General features: G+C 47.9%; 1 protein-coding gene across 1 annotated transcript in view; it reads right to left on the bottom strand.

The window, feature by feature from the left end:
* The window catches only part of LOC123024218, a 29,107-nt gene extending 16,747 nt beyond the window's left edge, over positions 1–12,360 (bottom strand). The window contains exons 1-4 of the mRNA XM_044431642.1: positions 12,272–12,360; positions 8,821–9,767; positions 5,732–6,476; positions 2,620–3,339 (exon numbers count right to left, since the gene is read on the bottom strand). Coding sequence (XP_044287577.1) covers positions 2,620–3,339; positions 5,732–6,476; positions 8,821–9,501 — 2,146 coding nt within the window. The 5' untranslated portion in view covers positions 9,502–9,767; positions 12,272–12,360. The remainder of the gene's footprint in view (positions 1–2,619; positions 3,340–5,731; positions 6,477–8,820; positions 9,768–12,271) is intronic.
* Positions 12,361–17,774: the final 5,414 nt, after the last annotated feature.

The raw sequence follows: 17,774 nt of genomic DNA, 5'->3' as shown, positions 1-17,774 counted from the left end.
TGATGCATTTACTAATCCGCCATATAGAAGACCAGTTAAAGAATGTTATATTAAACTGAAAGCCTATTATATATCCTTTATTTAGCAATAGTTACTTTTCTATCTTATAAATACAATTATCAAATTAATATAATTGCTTTATGAATTTAACTTTCTTATGACATTCATTTATATGGGAAAATTATCAGTTCCTGGTGGGTCTGTAGGTATTTTATAATTCTTATTTACTTGCTACCCATGTTAAAGCTTTTTTTTTGTAATAACCAATTATTATTAAGTCAAAATTGTAGTTATACATTGATAGAAGTTATAATACTAACTTTTTTGTGAAATTTTCCACACTTAGCACTATATGTATTTTTGTGTAAGGTCCCTTGGTATCTTTTTATGCTATTTTTTCTTTGTTTTTTCCTTTTATCTATAAAAATAAAATAATTTAAAAAATGGAATTTGGCCCTCTGACCGAATGTGTTTTATACCCTTATGGAAGTAACAGAAGCCCGAGGAAACCCAATTAAACTGGACTACTCTGAAGTGTGCCATGTTTGGAAGCCCATTTGAAAACATCGGCTGGTCCAGAATGTTGCAGCTGCATTCGATAACAGCATTTATTGGGAAGTGAAGTTCGCATTACATGTTCTCTGCTTCAGTGCTTTAGCTTGAATCTTTCCAATCCGCTGCTTTTGATCCTAGAAGCGAAAGGAGCACCGCTTCTTTCAGCAGAAGGAAAGTTGTCTTTTCTACCAGAATGCATCCTTCCCCTGCTTCTTCATTGCAGAGACCAGAGGAATCTTATTCAAGCAACAATCTGGCAACCTGTACCTGGTCTCCAACCACCTTCCCTTTCCTTTCTTCCCCATCCTCTTCTTCCCACACCTGAAACAGGTATCCAACAGGTAATATCGTGCCAATACAGTTTGACCCATTTTCTTATGCTAGATTGACCTTAGGACAAAATCCAGAATTGAAATCAGAAATAAAAATGTTTTTGTGGTAGACTTGAACCGACAACTTGATCTTCGCTTTGGATGAACTACTGGGGGAAGAGAGAAGTTTTTGTCATTTTCTGATTTGCATCCAAATAGACTTTGCCTGCAGCTCTGGAGTGATGATTTTTAGTTTGGTCTGGCCCTCCAACTGTTGCTCAAAACACTGAGGGTGATCGGATGCACTGACACACAACCCTTGTCTATAAGTATCTGTTCTTGGTGAATAAATATGATACATCAGATTTAATGGAGAAATGGAATAGAAAATTGTACCACTGACAGCCGCCTCCTCCTTGTGCCCAATCCCCTTTTAAAAACCTCCACATGGGTGGCCATTGCTACATCTTGTGAAAACGAATCCCTGAGTTTAACTCTGTGCTGTGTGGAAAGGTCCATCCTTTTATCTGTCCTAAACCTCTCACCCGTCAGCTTCATGGGTTCTAGGGCTATAACGGGGGGAGAAAACCGTCTCACTCAAGTTGCCTCCTTCTAGCTCCTTTTAGGTGCAGTGACCAGATGTATTCAGTTTCCCACGTGTGGTTGTTCAAGGCAAGTATGATCTTGGCAGTTTTGTTTTCAACCCTTTCCCTAATTCTACGTAACATGAAACCTCCCAGCTTGGATATCTCCTTTCCGAGCTCTTGGCAATCCCTTTTTGTCTCAACTACCCTAAATAATTTAGGGCCTTCAGCAAACTTAAAAATCTCGTCGTTGCCTTGAGATAATCTATGAACAAGTTGAAAAGCCCCGGCCCCAAACCAAATTTCTGTGGGACCCCAAGGTTTAACCAAGTCCAAGATTCCCCAATCATATTGATACTTATTTTTTTCCCTTATGTGGTATCTATAACACTGTCAGCAATCAGCAGGAAGGAGAAGAAAAACTTGGTCTGCTTGATTGGGTGAGCAAATGACCCACGCTCAGGCTGGACATCAGGAAAAGCTTCCTCACTGTCAGAGAAATATAACAGTGGAACCAGCTGCCTGGAGAGGTGGGGGGCTCTCCCACACTAGGAACATTCAAAGGGAAACCGGACGGCCATCTGAGTGGGATGGTGTAATGTGGTGTCCTGCAACAGCAGGGGGTTGGACCCGATGGCCTTCATGGCCCCTTCTGACTCTACTATTCTACAATTCAGTGATTCGGTTGCAAGGTGTGGTTTCACAGGTGCTCATCCTGCCGACTGAGTCAGTGTGATGCAGTATCAGAGGGCTGGACTGGGATTTGTGAGAGGCCTCTTCATGCGGCCATGAAGCTCACAGGGAGCCATTGGGTCAGTCCCTGCCACTGGTGCTGACCTACCCAACAGGGCTGTTGTGAGAATAACAGGAAGAGGAGGATTCTGTCAACTGCCTTGGGCTCTCACAAGAGGGGAAAAGGAGGGACAGAAAGGCAATAATAATGAAATCCATCAACAAGCGAGCATTGTCAACAAATAAAAATCTGCGGCTGAAAATTTCCCTAAGGTGCAGCAAACACCCTATTCTGCAGGGAAGTAACTGAGGTAGACGTGGATGCGAAACAACCAACAGATATATTTAATTTGAAATGGAACAAGATCGCTTGGGAAACAAAAATCAAAGTTGGCCAGATCTGATGGCGTGTGGGCAAGGGGTTCGTCAGTCACAACTTTTTCTCTTTGTGACCTGCTTCGGACTGGTGCCGACGCTGTGGGGGGCTGCTGGAGAGGAGCACGAGGCGTCCACAGGGCCTGGGGCCTGCAGGGGGCTGGTTTCAGCCTGGACGCCAGTGGCGGGGCCAAGGGACGGCGCTGGGTCGGACCCCGGCTTATCGCTTCGCATCCCATGTTCCTCTGGAGGGGGAGAGCTTTCCTGGGCCGAGGCGGCGCTCTCAGAGGCATCGGCCTGTCTCTCGCCAGAGCTGGGACCAGTCTGCTGAGCAGGCCACGGGGAGCTGAACCCCGAATAGATGTTGCAGCCTGGAAAGGGGCCGGCCAGGGGGTACCTCTGGCTGGAAAAGGCGGTTGCGATGGCCTCCATGGCGCAGGTTTGCCGTCCCATGAGGTCGGCCAGGGTCTGGTGGGAGCGCTCGATGGCGGCGATCATCTGGTGGGTGGTGACGCGGTCCTGCTCCCGCTCTTGCTTCTCCTGCTGGCGCTCCTGCCTGTCCTCAGCCCGTTCTTCCTGCCTCGTGCTTTCGAACGCCCGGAGGTCCTGCTGGTGCAGCTGCCGGAGGGCGACCACGAGGTCGGTGTTCGTCTTGGAAGAGGGCGAGGCCGAGTCCATCAGCCGCCGGGTGGATTCCAGGCGTTGCTTCCAGGTGCGCTCCCGCCGGAAGCGCAGGCGGTCGGTGCTGTTCACGGGAACCTTCCTGAGCTCCTCCAGGGACTCTGTGGGAGACCAAGCAGCGAAAAGGGAAAGAAAATAAAACAAATAAAGGGAGCACCATTGATCATTCCCATATTTTGGATGTTTGGCGGTGAGAACAGCTCCTTATGAAGCTGAAATGGCACCGTCTGCATTCGAGAGGGGAGAGCTGGAGAGCCAGTGTGGTGTCGTGGTTAAGAGCATGGGACTGGGACTCAGGCGATTTGGGTTCTAGTCCCCACTCAGCCATGGAGCTCACTGGGTAAGCCTGGGCCAGTCACAGACTCTCAGCCCAGCCTACCTCGCAGGGCTGTTGTTGTGAGGATAAGATGAAGAAGAGGAGGAGAACTATCTAAGCTGCCTTGAGTTCCTTGAAAGGAAAAAAGGTGGGATATGAATATAATAAATACATAAATGTGGGAGAATCTTGTTTTGGAACAGCACAGAATATTTTTAAGGTAGAAAAACATAAAGGGGGATCACGATTACAGTGAAGGCAGAAGAGAAGGGAAAGGCAGGCGAGCAAAATTCAGGGTGAAATGCAGTGGAATCCGTCCCTGTAGTATTCACAGATTTTTCCCCCCCAATTGATATCCTGCCTTTTTCCTACAAAGGGCTCAAGGCAGCTTACATCTCCTCCATCTAATCCCCACAACAACAACCTGGTGAGGTAGGTTGGGCTGAGAGTCTGTGACTGGCCCAAAGTCACCCAGCTGGCTGCATGGCTGAGCGGGGACTCGAACCCGGATCGCCTGAGTCCCAGTCCCGCGCTCTTCACCACGACACCACACACTGGCTCTGCATCTCCTCTGCATCCACATCCACACCACCTCTCTACCAGCCCACAGCTGAAACTCTCACGGCAGTTCACAACATGCTGTGCTTGGTTTGGTCTTGGAGAGCAAGCTGAGTGGAGCAGAAGTGCAGCGAGGGCCACTGTCTTCCGTGTCATGTGCAGCCGCACGCGCAAACCCTAATTGCACAAGGCGTGGAAGAGCGGTGCCAGCGTACAAGGCACAATTCGTGGCGAGCAAGCCGCAGACGCTGGCTCGGGGTTGCGGGAGAGCGGTCCAGGGCCCCCAGAGCTAAGCAGAGGGCACCTGATGGATCCCTCACACATCCCTAACCCCAGGCCCCCGGGGCCAATGAGACTGCCCCCCCCATCCCTCCACAGGAGTTCCCCCCATCCACCACCTTGGGGGAAAGCTCCGTTGAGGTGCTATTTGCAATCTGGCCCCATCTCTTCTTCTTCTGCTTGCATGCTGCCTTGGCAAGATTTTATCCTGTAGGGTCCAATGGTCTGAGGGCACACGAGTCAGCCACTTTGCAGGAGCTAAGCAAGCCTGGCTCTGGTCTGTGCTTGGAGGGGTGACCATCTGGGAACCCCACGCAGTCTGCTCGAGTTCCACAGTGGAAGAAAGGTGGGATAAAAATGTAAAAATAGTAAGCAATACATAAGATTAGGCATGTCCCACTAAGGGTCCTGGGGCAGAAATGGAAAACTGAACAACCGTGAGGTAGCCACAAACATTCAGCCACTTGTTGTGGGGAGAAACTGATGTTTGGGGAGCAGGCAGAGGCTGGCCGTGCAGTGCAGAATCTCTCGGACCAGAGGGTTAAAATCCCAGGAGCTGTGAACCAGGGGTGGTGAATACTGAAGCCAAAAGGAGTAGAACCAAAAATACCAGTACATTTTCGCTTAAAATGTCTCCGGCTGGAAGCTGCACATCCGGAAAGGCCTTTCAGAAGTTCAAAACAGGAGAAAATCTGTGTAAAAAGTTGGGGAAACACCAAACCATCAAGTGACTCAGGAAACTGGGAGAGGCCTGCAGAAAAACAGGCGGTCCTCCCGGAAATCTCTGAGGGCCAGATTTCCAGCCCTGGAGGGCCTGAAGTTCTGCACCCTGTGTTCTCCTGAGCTCCTTCGCACAAAAGCAGATAGAATAAAAATGTGTCAGCTGCAGACAAATCTCTGATTGCCCTAATCACTTGAGGCAATGCAGCAGGTCGAATTACGATGCAGCAAGAAACTTTAACAAATGCAGCCCGTGGAATGCAAGGCGATACTCGACTAATGGGAAATTTTTAGAGCGCTGGGCTGACCACACTGCTATTGGAGTGAATCTTTTCCTGCAGAATCTTCATGGGGAGGAAATTTCTGACCTCCCCTTCCCACTGCAGTCCCTGTAACCTCTACTCCCTTCAATATTTTCACTCCCATGGGGCTTTTGGGGGTCTACAACACCTCCTCACCAAACTCTGGCTGAGCCGTCCTTGAAACTCAGCCGGTTCAGCCCCATGTTCGCCTCGGAGTCAAAATCAAACCAGCGACTTTTTAAAAGGGGCCTCTGCAGAACTGCTTCTTTCAACCTGTATTAGTTTCACCGTTAATAAAAAGAAGGCATCGGCACTCACCGGGCATCTGGGCTGCCCCTGGAGTCTCCTTGGGGAGCGGTGGGAGGTTTGTGCTCTGAGGCGGCTCCCCCTTTTCCACAAACGGCACGTTGTCGGCGTTGCCGAGCTTCGGCGTCTTCTGGGCTTGACACGCGAGTTCTCCAGGGCTCCCCCGAAGCTCTCTGGGGGGGCTGGCCTGGGGCAAGGGGCTGGCAAAGCGCGGCTCCAGAGCCTCGGCCCCCTCGGCCCCTCCCCGCGCAATCCTGGTGGCCGTCATGGGGTTGAGGGGCAGCCGCTTCCGGCGCTTGTCCAAGCGCTCCACCACGCCGGCGCCACACACCTTGCCACAGACGATGCCCTTCCGGAGGCACAGGAACTGCTCCAGGAGCTTGAAGTAGGGCGCCGTCTTGGGGGCCCGGCCCGAGTGCAGGTTCCCGCACTTGATCTCCTTGTAGCCCCGCTTGAGGTCCTTGGCCCGGCTGCGGCACTGCTCGGCGTCGCGCTCGAAGCCCCGCTCCCGCAGCCGGTCCGCGATCCAGGCAAAGAGCTTCATGTTGCGGTACTGCTGGCCCAGGGCGATCTGGACATCCTCGGCTTTCCAGATGTCGATGAAGGCGATGGTCTCCTTGCGGGACCAGGCGTCCCGTCGCCTCCGGGGTTCGGGAGAGGGAAGGTCTACGTCTGGGGGGCTGGGGACCGGATCGGACAAGGGAAAATGTTCGGCAGCCAAGTGGGAGGCCTCTGGGTCAGTCTCCAGATGTGCAGGCTGAATAGCAAGAATAGTCTGTGTTATTTATTTATTTATTTATTTATTTATTTAAAACATTTATATGCCGCCTATCTCACCAATGGCATCCCTAGGCGGCTAACGATCACACAATTAAAAATTCACAGTAAAACCAATAAACTGTACATTAATAGACATGCAAAAATCCAATATAAATATAAATCACATTAAATTAATACAGCCAGAGGTTAAAATGGCATTGATTGAAAATTAAAATGTCTTTTAAAGAGGAAGGTCTTAGCCTGGTGCCAAAAGGAATATAAAGAAAGTGCCAGGTGAAGCTCCTTATGAAGAGCACTACAAATAATAATAATATGGATGATTATAATAATAATACATGCAGATGTTGCCAGCAATGAGTGATTCGGAAGCCAAGTACATAGGAAGTGGCCTTGGATGGGCTTGGATAATTTATCCATTCAGCTTCTCCCAGGGAGCAACTAGAATTTCGGCGCCAGGCAAAGACCTTTTTATTTAAACAGCATTTTAAATGTTAATACTATTGAATTTTATTTGGCCAGGGCGGCTTATTTTATTCTAATGTATATATTTTAACTGTTATTGTTTTAATTTATTGTGTATTTTATTTTATGCTGTGAGCCGCCCCGAGGCTTCGGCAAGGGGCGGCATAGAAATGTTTTAATAAATAAATAAATAATAAAAATTTCCCATCCTTTGCTAGCTGGTCCTTTGCTAGCTCAAGGATTAAAGGCTGAATTCAAGTGGTGGGCGGGGCTGAAGGCAAAAAGGGGCGTGGTCAAAAGAACCAGCACATTTTATATTAGGGCTCTTGGTGTGAGTAGCCAAGCCCTAGAAGAGCGTATGTTGATGCACTTCTGGAACTTGCACTGCTGTTAGCTTTTCCCCTAGGTTTTATGCTGTTTTAAACTTAATGGTTTAATGCAATGATTTATTATGTTTGTTTGTTTTCTAAATTTAAGCTTTGTCTTGTGAACTGTCTTTGGCTAATGGGTGGTAGAGGAATTTAATAAAAAATTAAATTAGATTTTAGAATGTTTAGTTTTAATTTGTGTTGCTTTTAACTCTGGGGTTACTGTTTAAATTCTCAGCTGTATTGTATGTTATATTGCTAGGTTTTGTGTTTATGTGATGTCTGTTTATTCCCCTTCTATTTGTTAATTTCCATGAGGTGGGTGAATAGTTTAAAAGACTGTATATATCATGGAATATTAAAGACGGTTCCAATACAACATTTATCTGTGCAATAATCTCCTCCTTCGTGACTAACAACAACAACAACAAAAGACACAACCTGTGAATCTTGCAAGAACACAGGCGTATCACCGTATGAAAAACAGCTGCCAGATAACTTTGACTGTGGGGCAGTATAGAAAAGAAATAAATAACTAAATAAATAAAATATTGCAACAGCAACCATCAGCTGAATTAGACCGTGCCTTATCAAAGAGATGTTGCTGCATCTGATAAACACAAAAGTTTTCGCTGATCCAACCTGGTCAACAGGTGCAACGGGCTGATGCCCTGAGTAAGTATTTTGTTACAAAAGTTTCTCAAATCCCCAAATGTGGCCACGGATCCGAAAACACTGGAAAGCTCTGCTCCAGCTGCCTTTCATAAGGGAGTAAGAACAACTATACTAGCTTTTCTCTCACAGTGGCAAACCAGATGGCTCTGGAGCTATTCAGAAAACAGGCAGACACTTCAGATGGAGCCCTCCATCAAACGTTAATTGGGAAGGAAAACATTATATAACTCTGAAATGTATAGAATTTATACCATTTCAAACCCCAAAGGGAAAGCCCAAGTTAGCTAAGACATCCAACAGCACACCTGATAGAGATATTTTCCTGGGTTGCTCCCATTGAAAAACAAAAAGAAAAGCCCAAATATTCAGGGCAGTGTCTGTTTTGGGTATATATTATCCTTCCATATTATGTTCATGGGGGTTTTCAAAAGTATAATAATATACAGACATCAGAAACAATTGGTCTGGAGTGTTGCAGTATACAGAATGCAAAAGTTCATAGTAAGTTAAAAAAGATGTCATTATCATTAGATAATGATTCTTGAGCTAAGGGTACAATCCAGTGGCCACCTGATATCTGTACAAATGGGATCATTCAGAGCCGCAACCACAACATTCTCCAATCTTGAGGTTGGTGTTCCAAAAAGACCGCTTCCCTCCTTTGGCAGTTTGTACAGTGGTTAGAACCTCCCCTAAGCTGTCACTCGCCACCTGTGCTGGACTACGAGTCCTATCATCCCAAGCCCACTTAGCCACCAGTTATAGTTGCCCTACAGTACAGCGAGGGCATTGGAGATGGTGTGAACCAACACTTACCGTTTGGCTCTCGGCCTCTTGTTTCATCTGCAGGAAATCCTCCGCCAGGCCCACGGCTTGCGCACAGGTCTCCGGGTCATTTTGCCTCACGCAGCTCTGGACCTCGGGCGGCAGGACGGTCAGGAACTGCTCCAGGATGACCAGCTCCAGGATCTGCTCCTTGGTGTGCCGCTCGGGCTTCAGCCACCGGTGGCAGAGGTACCAGAGGCGGCTGCAGGCCTCGCGGGGCCCCTCAGCCTCCTGGTAGCGGAACTGCCGGAAGCGCTGACGGAGCATGTCCCTGCTCAGGACCTCCACTCCCGCACTCTCTTCCTTTGCTGCCCCTTTCTCGGGGCCCGGAAGCAGCTGGGGGCCTCGTTCGTCGCTGAACCACCGGCTGGCTTCCAGAGCCCCTTTGAAAGAGGGGCGAAATGACTTGGAGTCATCCCAGGGGGCAGGCTCCAGCCGCTGTGCATTCCCCCGTCCGGACTGGGGGGACTGGCCCGCCTTGGGGACATCTTCCAATGGGGCATCCCAGCCCTGCGGTGTTCCCTCGTCTGGCTCCTGCTTGACCTGCTGCAACGGGGCCCACCCGAGAAAGGCCCTGGTGGCCCCGAACTGGGTGGTGTGCCTCCTCTTGACCTTTCCTTCCACTCCCAGCTGTGGTTTGAGGCCTTCTGGGTTCCTGTCCTCCATTTTCATGCCTGTTCTGCCACGCTGGCTTCTGCCCCAAGCAGCTTGCGACCAAATCTCGCCCTTGCGCCACTGATTTCCTCTCTCCTTTGTTCTAAAAGAACCGGCCTGGCTCAGTCCTCAGGCATGTCTTGGGATGTGCTTTCTGGCCACAGGTCTTCCTCCGTGTTTGAGTGTGTGTATTTCTCTCTCTCTTTCTCAGAAAGAAAATGCTGTCGGGCCAGGATCACACAGAAGACAAGGATGGTCCAGGACCTAGAGAGCTAGCTTTGCCCCTATGAGATCAGAAAAAGATTGGTATTATGAATAAGGATATTATGGGATCACCTTTTATTTATTTTTATTTATTTATTAAAACATGTTTATGCCACCCCATTCGCCGAAGCCTCGGGGCAGAAGAGCAGAAGACTTTCCAAGGCAATGCAGAATAATGAATCCAGTCATAAAAACAGGTCTGGTCTTAGAAAGGAAGAAAAACACAAGAAAAACAGCAAGAAACCCTGCAACCGCAGTGAAATCAGGGGGTCAGGGGGAGGCCTTCTGAAATGCTGGAAGCAATGAAAAGGCACAGATAGTCATTTTGGCTGCCTGAAAGGTTAAGCCACCAGTTGGATGAAGGGTGCAATCCTATGCAGAGTTAGGAGAAAAAAGGCCTACCATTCCCAGTATACCTCCAGCCAGCCAAGTGAGAAACCATCTAGGAGTCCCCGATGGGTGGCGTGGGGGTCAGGCATTAGATTCAAGAGTTCTGGATTCTAGTCCCCCACTCAGCCAGGACCCTCAGCCTGACTACCTCTTAGGGTCGTTGGGAGGATAAACAAGAAAACCTGGGGACAAAATAAGCTTTTTTGGATTCTTTACGAAAGGAATCAAGATACAATATGAAGTGTAGTAGACCATTTTTCCTACAGATTAACAGTAATCTCCATTCTTCAACTGATGGACCACACGAACCCCCAAGAGGAGGTCTGGGGTGCCCCAAGATTTGTAGAAGCACCCAATCCATTCGAGAAAAAAAGGAACCCAAGGAAACAAAAATAACCACCCGGTACACTGAGCCTGATTGCTGTGTGAAGGTGCAGACAGTAGCAGAGGGAACCAAGTGAGATGGCCTGAACAGAAGTACTGTGCGCTGCAACATTTTGATACAGATCAGATGGGTTGTGACTTCATAGTTGCTGAAGGACTTATAGGGATTTCTTAATATTACAGGAGGGAAGGATTCAAGGCACTCTAGGTGGTAATGGACTCTATAGCCCATCTGCCCCAGCCAAGGGATGATAGAGATTGGGAGTCCAGGAGCAACTATGGGGTCCCCAATTCCCCCCACAGACCTGCTATAGAACATCAGAAGCAGTTTTGGGTTTGTGCCCCAAAGCACTTACAATCAAAAGATGTTAATTGTCGGGAAAGCCAACATTAAAGGAGGCGGCCCAAATGGAGATGGGTCCAAGACTCAAATGAGGAAGAGGAGGCCTTTAGGAAGGCCTGTAACCAGAGTGGGTTGGAGGACTCAGAACTTTTAGGCAGATTATGGGAAGGATTGAAGTTTAGCAGCAGGGTGCCATGTTTTGCAGGGGCGAGTCCCAGATTCAATCCAGTTAAAAGGCTCGCAACTAGCAAGTGATAGCTGATAAATGATTTTTTTAAAAAGAGACACTTCTTTGCTCACACTTGTCAACCCACACAGGACTTAAGGTGGTCGTTCATCACAGGGGCCCTGGTTCAGCCTGCTGATCCTTTTGGGAGGACATCAAAATAGTTTTTAGAAGTGTGCCTTTCTCTATGTTGTATGCTTATATGTAGTATGCACTTTACTATGTATTCTTAAAGGGTTTAATCTCTGTTAACCAGCCACAGTTTCAACTACTGGCAGCATACAAATATAATGAAATGGAATCCTAGGCATGTTTAGGCAGAAGAAAAATCCTACAATTCCCAGCATTCCCAAGTCAGCCATACTGGCTGCGGCATGCTGGGAGCTGTAGGAATTTTCTCCCCTGGCTGCACAAATACCCGCTATATCAAAGCATCTCTGGGATAACGGTGCGGAACCACCATCTGCCTTCAGGGCCGCAAATGCTGCGATGCAACACGGGCGCAAAGAAAATCCATACGATTCCAAAGATTGGGGGTCACGGCGGGGTGGGAGAGGAAAGCGGAATCCCTCCTTCCAAAGCGCACACGCATCTATCCCTTCCCGCCGCGCACACACGTTTATCCTGCCCACGGAACCCCCCCTTTTTGCTACGCGTTAAGTTGGAAACAACCCCACAAACACTTCCCCCCGCAAATCCGAGCGCAGGAGGGCATCAGTAAGGGCAAGCGGCGGCTTCACTCGGCGCTGCGGAGCATGCACAGCGGAAGACCCCCCCCCCCAGCGCAGGCTCAGACGAGGAGCAAAAGATCCCCCCCCACACACACACACCGCATCAGCAGCCGGCAGGAAAGCGTCACGGGACAGGCGGGGACGCCCCCACCTTCTGCACTCAGCTGGCTGCTCGTGCCTGCCAGCCTGCCAGCCAGCCTGCGCCGCCCTCCTCCAGCTTGCTCCATTCCGCGGAGATCGCGCTTTCTAAAAGGAAATATGCAGTGCAATGCGGTCCTTGCAAAGAGGATACTTGTGGTTGTTATTATTTTTGCAGTCTGCATTTAAGATGGACCAGGCAGGGGAGACGTGGAGGGAAGGGGGATCCACAGAAACAGAGCAGAGCGATCCGGCGGGGGAACAGGGGGAGGGAGAGCCCACTTCCCTTCAGACCCAGCCCGCCGCACTCACCCATCTTTTGCCACCCCGGCCGGGCAAACTTCTCTCCTCCGGCTCCTGGGAAATCCGGACTCCAGTTTCCCACGCACGAGGGGAAGGAGGAGGGAGGGGACCCGAGCAGGAAGGGGCTGGATTAGATCTTGACATCATGAGCCCCTCCACCGCCGGCCTCTCTAGGAAGCCGGAGCGAGCCCTCTTTCCGTAGCGCATCTAAACGCAAATTGGTCTGGAGAGGGGGTGCGTGTCTTTGCTCCCGCTTCCCGTTCAATGTTTGTTTCTCCCTTCTTCCCCACCTCCGCTCTCTTTCTGCTCTGCCTTCCAAGGTGGGGTTTCTAGTTCTCCATCGTGATGGGGAAAAGAAAAAGATGACAACCGCTCCTGACGGATAGCTGCCTGCCACACGGATAATTCAGAGTTCTGCTTTCAGACGCAATCTTGCGCCTATTTAGGGGAAATAAGTCCTACAACTCCCAGCATTCCCTGCAGTTCCCAGTACAGCTGGCCAGAGAACGCTGGGAGCTATAGGACCTTTTTCTGTCAAAGAGGCACAGGACTGGACCGGAGGTACCTGGAACTGACGTGAAATAGAGGTATGCAAGATACCGGGAGGAGGGGCTGTATTCCCCAGACTGCCATACTGGGAACTGAAGGACTTCTTCTGTCTAAACATGTGCAGGATTGCATGAAAGATGGTGTATCCTAGTGGTTAGGAGCTCAGGACTAGGACTCAGGAGATCTGGGTTCCAGCCACCGCAGCCATGAAACTCTAGCTTTTAGTCACTACTCTCAGCCTGGCCTACCTCACAGGCTGTGGCTGTAGGACTAAAATGGAACTTAAGAGGAAATAAGGCAAGACATAAATGCAATATACTAATTCCCATCAGTTCAGTACTGCAATGGTAAATCTGAAGGTGGGCCTTCTTCCATATTTACCTGCCGCTCCTTAAGATCTGGATCGCAGGTCCTTCTTCAGAATCCCTCTTTGAAGGAGATTAGGAGAGTGGCTACCCGGAGAAGGGCCTTCTCTGTGGTGATGCCTCCATTATGGAATATGCTCCCCAGAGAGGTTCACTTGGCACCGACACTTTATTCTTTTTGGTGCCAGGCCAAAACCTTTTAATTTTCCCAATATTTTTAGGTTTAATTAGGGTTTTATAGAAAGATGTGATGCTGTACTCTATTGCAAGACCGTCCTGAGACTTTTGTAATAGGATGGTATAGAAAAGCTTTAAATAAATAAATCATAAATTATGGGGTTGGGCTGGGACTGGGAAGATTCAGGCTCTAGCCTTTCTCAGCCACAAAACTCACTGGAAGACTTTGGGTCATTCATGAATTCTCAGCTTAAGTTACCTCACTGGGTTATCGTGAGAATAAAGTAGAAAGAAGGTGGATTCTGTGAGCTGCTTCAGGCTCCAAATAAGAGTGGGGAAAAGGCAGGATTTAAACACACTACTAAATAAAGTAAGAGCAGAAAAAGAGCTGTGCTGGATCAGTCCATCAAGGCCAGTATTCAGTTTGCACAGTGGCCAACCAAGCCATAGCACCACCCTGCCCATGTTCCCCAGTAACTGGAGTACATGGGCAAACTGCCTCTGATCCTCGAGGTTGCATGAGCAAACAAGACTAGCAGCTACTAATAGTTTTCTCCTCTGTGAATTTGTCCAGTCCTTTTTTAAAGTCGTCCAGTCTGGTGGCAGTGGATTTTGTGGCAGTGGATTTTGTCGCTGAAATCTGCACCGTACAAAGTCCCTCTTTTGATCTGTCCCGAATTTCCCACCATTCATCTTCCTGGGGTGAGTCCTGTGGTAATTCATTTCCTACAATATGATGGGAGAGGGAGAAAAATGTCTCCCTTTCCACTTTCTCCATACAATGCATAATTCTGGACACCTCTGGACATAATTCTGGACACCTCTATCCCGCCTTCCCTCACTTACCTTTTTTCTTAACCTATCAATCCTAAACGTTGTCATTTTTCCTTACAGCAACTTCCGCCAGATCCTCGATCATTTCAGTCACCCTTTTCTGCACTTTTCCCAACAACAGCCCTGCAAGGTAGCCTGGGCTGCGAGTCTGTGACTGGCCCAAGGTCACTCAGATAGTTTCATGGCTGGGTGAGGACTTGAACCCAGATCTCCCAGGTCCTCAGTCCGACACTTTTTTTGTCTTATTAGGCAAAAACAACTCCTGGAATTATGGGGGGTTTTTTGGTCTTAATATGCATAACATGATGCCTTCCTGCCTTTCACCGTTTACTCAGAATGAAGACCCTGGGCCAGCCTTCTGCGGAGAATATGTTTCTAAATTTGGTGCTTCAAGATTTTGTTATGGGTTTTAATGTTTATACTGTTTTGCCATATTTTCAGACATTGTTGCAGGTGAGGGCAGCAAAGTTCAGCATCTCAGCTCCTTGGAAATGCCTTTGAAGGCTGCAGTTGTGATTATGACCTTGGAGGGTCTCTTGCAATCCTCACCTCCCTCTTTTTCCCACCCTCCATGGGATACCCATAATCCTCTGTTGTTTTGAGGATTATGGGTAACCACACTGGGTGGTGTCCAAAGTAACAGAGCCCATTTTATATGGTACTCAGAAGAAATCATGTTGTGGCAGAAATACAAGGCAGATACCATGACACGGCCCCTCGCCTCCCTCTTCCCTCCAATAAAGTTATTTACTGGTCTCTTTTTACCTGCATATCAACCGATTTATCCATGCAATAGCCCTGCGAAGTAGATCAGGCTGAATGAAAGTAACAGGCCATTGAGTTCCATGGCTGAGTTGTTATTTAAATTTGGACCACTCAGTCCTAAAACAACATGCTGATCCAGGCTTTTCTATCCTATTGTTCCCAGATGTTGTTGGACTACAACTCCCATAACTCCCAGCATTGTATTTTTATCGTTTGGGCTGAGGCTTGATACAAATTTGTCTATTTATTTATACGTACGTGTATTTATAGGCTGCCTATAACTGCTGAGGCCTTCCAGCAGCCTTTGGACATGCTATAGAATGGGTCTATTCTAAATAAACCGAGAGCGCTGGCTGGGGGGTGATGGGAATTGTAGTCCAGTAAATAATTGGTGACAGTGGCTCCCAGAGTGCTCCACTGCAGAAACTCTCAAACTCCTCTTTAAATCAGTTAAACCTCATGGGAGACTTTAGGGCAGTCACTTATTTTCAGCTGAAGCTACCTCACAAGATTGTTGTGAAGATAACATGGAGAGTAAGAGGATCATGTAACTTTTTTCAGGTTCCTTACAGGAAGACGGCAAGAATATAAATCTAATATGCAATGAAGTAAAGCTATTGTGGTACTAGAGTGTTTTCTCACTGGATTTCAGCCGCAAACCGCTGATTTGGGCGCTCTCCACCCCCCATCTGGCCAGTGACATGCTGCGGATTGTTGTAGGTTCCAGAGCAGGATGGAAATGGGCCCTTGATTTCTGGAAACCGCCTGACCTACTGGGGCTCTTAATCGATCTTTTGCCCACCTTTGCAATGCAACTCAAAAGGCAGTTTGCGGGGAAGAAGCCAAGCCCATCCAAGATTTCTGTTTTTCCTCCAGGAATTTTTGAGGGCTGGGGGAAGGTGTCTGTGAGCAAAAGAATCCAACCGCACTGAGAGGAAACGTTGAAGCAACAGGGCCTCCAGCATTTAAACCGTTGGGTGTCCAGTTTCCTGGAATTATAGGAAAAAAACATGGGGTGGTTGCTAGGTAGCCGGCTTAGCTTAATTGCATTTCAGTCCAGAGGGGCTGGCTCAGGGGTTTGGCAGTGACAAATGAGCCGACATGCATGGAAAAGCCACAGTGAAATGGTTTAAACGAATTTAAAATCAGCAAGTTCTACCAGTAGAAGGGAAAGGGAAATAATTCAGAGTTGTTTGGCTTGAGCTGAAGATGTTAGATTATATCCTATTAATATGTTATGCATATTATGCATAATATACACACACACACTCATACATAATATTTCACTGGGATGCAAGCGGTATGCAACCGGAGACAGCACTAACCCACTGGAATTCTATTGACTTTTTATAAGAAGACAACACATTATTTATTAACTTATTTAACTTCTTGGGTTAAATCTGCCTTCCTGCTCACTAAAACTCTCTCCATCTAGAGCGGTTTTGAAGTACAGGTACTCATGGCAGAGTCCAAAAATGCACAGCTTTGCTGATTCAAACCAACTGGATGCTGAATATCAATTGGGTTACCAACTAGATAATGGAAAGCCAGTGAGGTTTAGTGGTTAGAGCACTTATGTCCTGCTCAGACATAAAGCTCACTGCCTGCCTTTGAGCCAGCCAGATTCTCAGCCAAGCCTACCTCGCAGGGTGGTTGTGAGGATAAAATAAAGAGGAAGAAGACCACTCTGTAAGGTACCTGGAGTTCCTTGCAAGAGGAGAAAAGCTGAGATATAATTATTTGCCTGTGTGTATTTTTCCACCGTATCTGGGAAAATCCATCTCCCCTCTGCACTCCTCACCTACTTGAGGATTGTAAGCTTGGCTCAGAAGGGAAATGAGGGGGTGGCAGATGAAGGTTGCATCCTTATTCCTGGTGCTTTGACCCAGTGAGGTCCAGTTCCACTACACCACAGTCAGTACCGTGCCCCCCATAAGGGGATGGATACCCTTCTGTAAGGATTGGAAGCTGCCCCGGGTGCGGGATGCTTCCGCAAGGTCGTGGTGTGATATATCCTGCTGTTGCCTAACGCAGGCAGTTAGAAATCTGCCACCAGACCAGGTGTAAGATTTTTGCATTATTAACCCAGGATGCCCTAAGCAACGTGGGACGGGATACCGGAAAGAATTCCTCTGGAACTGATTTGCCTGACTGCTGCAGTCATCAGCTTGCGATCAGGAAGAGGGCCTTTTCTGTTGTGGCCCCCAACCCCGCCCTGCAATACCTTCCCCATCTCCAGAAATATTTATTTATTTATTTAAAACTTTTATAAACCATCCCTTACCTTGGTCTCAGGACGGTCTTATAATAAAACAAAGTGCAGCACAGCATCCAAATTAATTTTCTATACGAAATTATCTATACAATTAATTTTAATTTTTTTAATTAATTTAAATTAATTTAAATTAATTTTCTACACAAAATTAAAATTATCACATTAAAATCAGGCTCAGAAAATTAGACAATAAAGCCTACTTGACTGCAACAGTTTAGATACACATCAAACCCCGCTTTTCTAGTCTCCTCCTATGATTTTCAGCTTATTTCTTCCGAGTACCCGGCCTTGCTTAGCCAAAATAGCGCATCCACGCACCAGTGGGGCAGACTTATTAGATTTTTTTCGCTTTTACTGCAAAGAGGATCACGCCTCCCTGGCAAGTAATAATGGGAGGAGAGATTCGCCCCAGGATCTGAACTACCATTCCCAGAAACCCTTGCAACCCGTCAGGGCTTGCCAGCCTCTTGTTTTCTCTCTGCCACAACAAGGGCAAACTTCGGTGCGCGTAGGTTTTTGCAAACGCAAGCAAGTCTCCTGCAAAACT

This window comes from Varanus komodoensis, unplaced genomic scaffold (genome assembly GCF_004798865.1).
Source record: "Varanus komodoensis strain SLA01 unplaced genomic scaffold, ASM479886v1 scaffold225, whole genome shotgun sequence".
NCBI classification, from domain to species: Eukaryota; Metazoa; Chordata; class Lepidosauria; order Squamata; family Varanidae; genus Varanus; species Varanus komodoensis.
The sequence above is the reverse complement of the archived record's forward strand: the minus strand, read 5'-3'. Positions and strand labels throughout refer to the sequence as shown.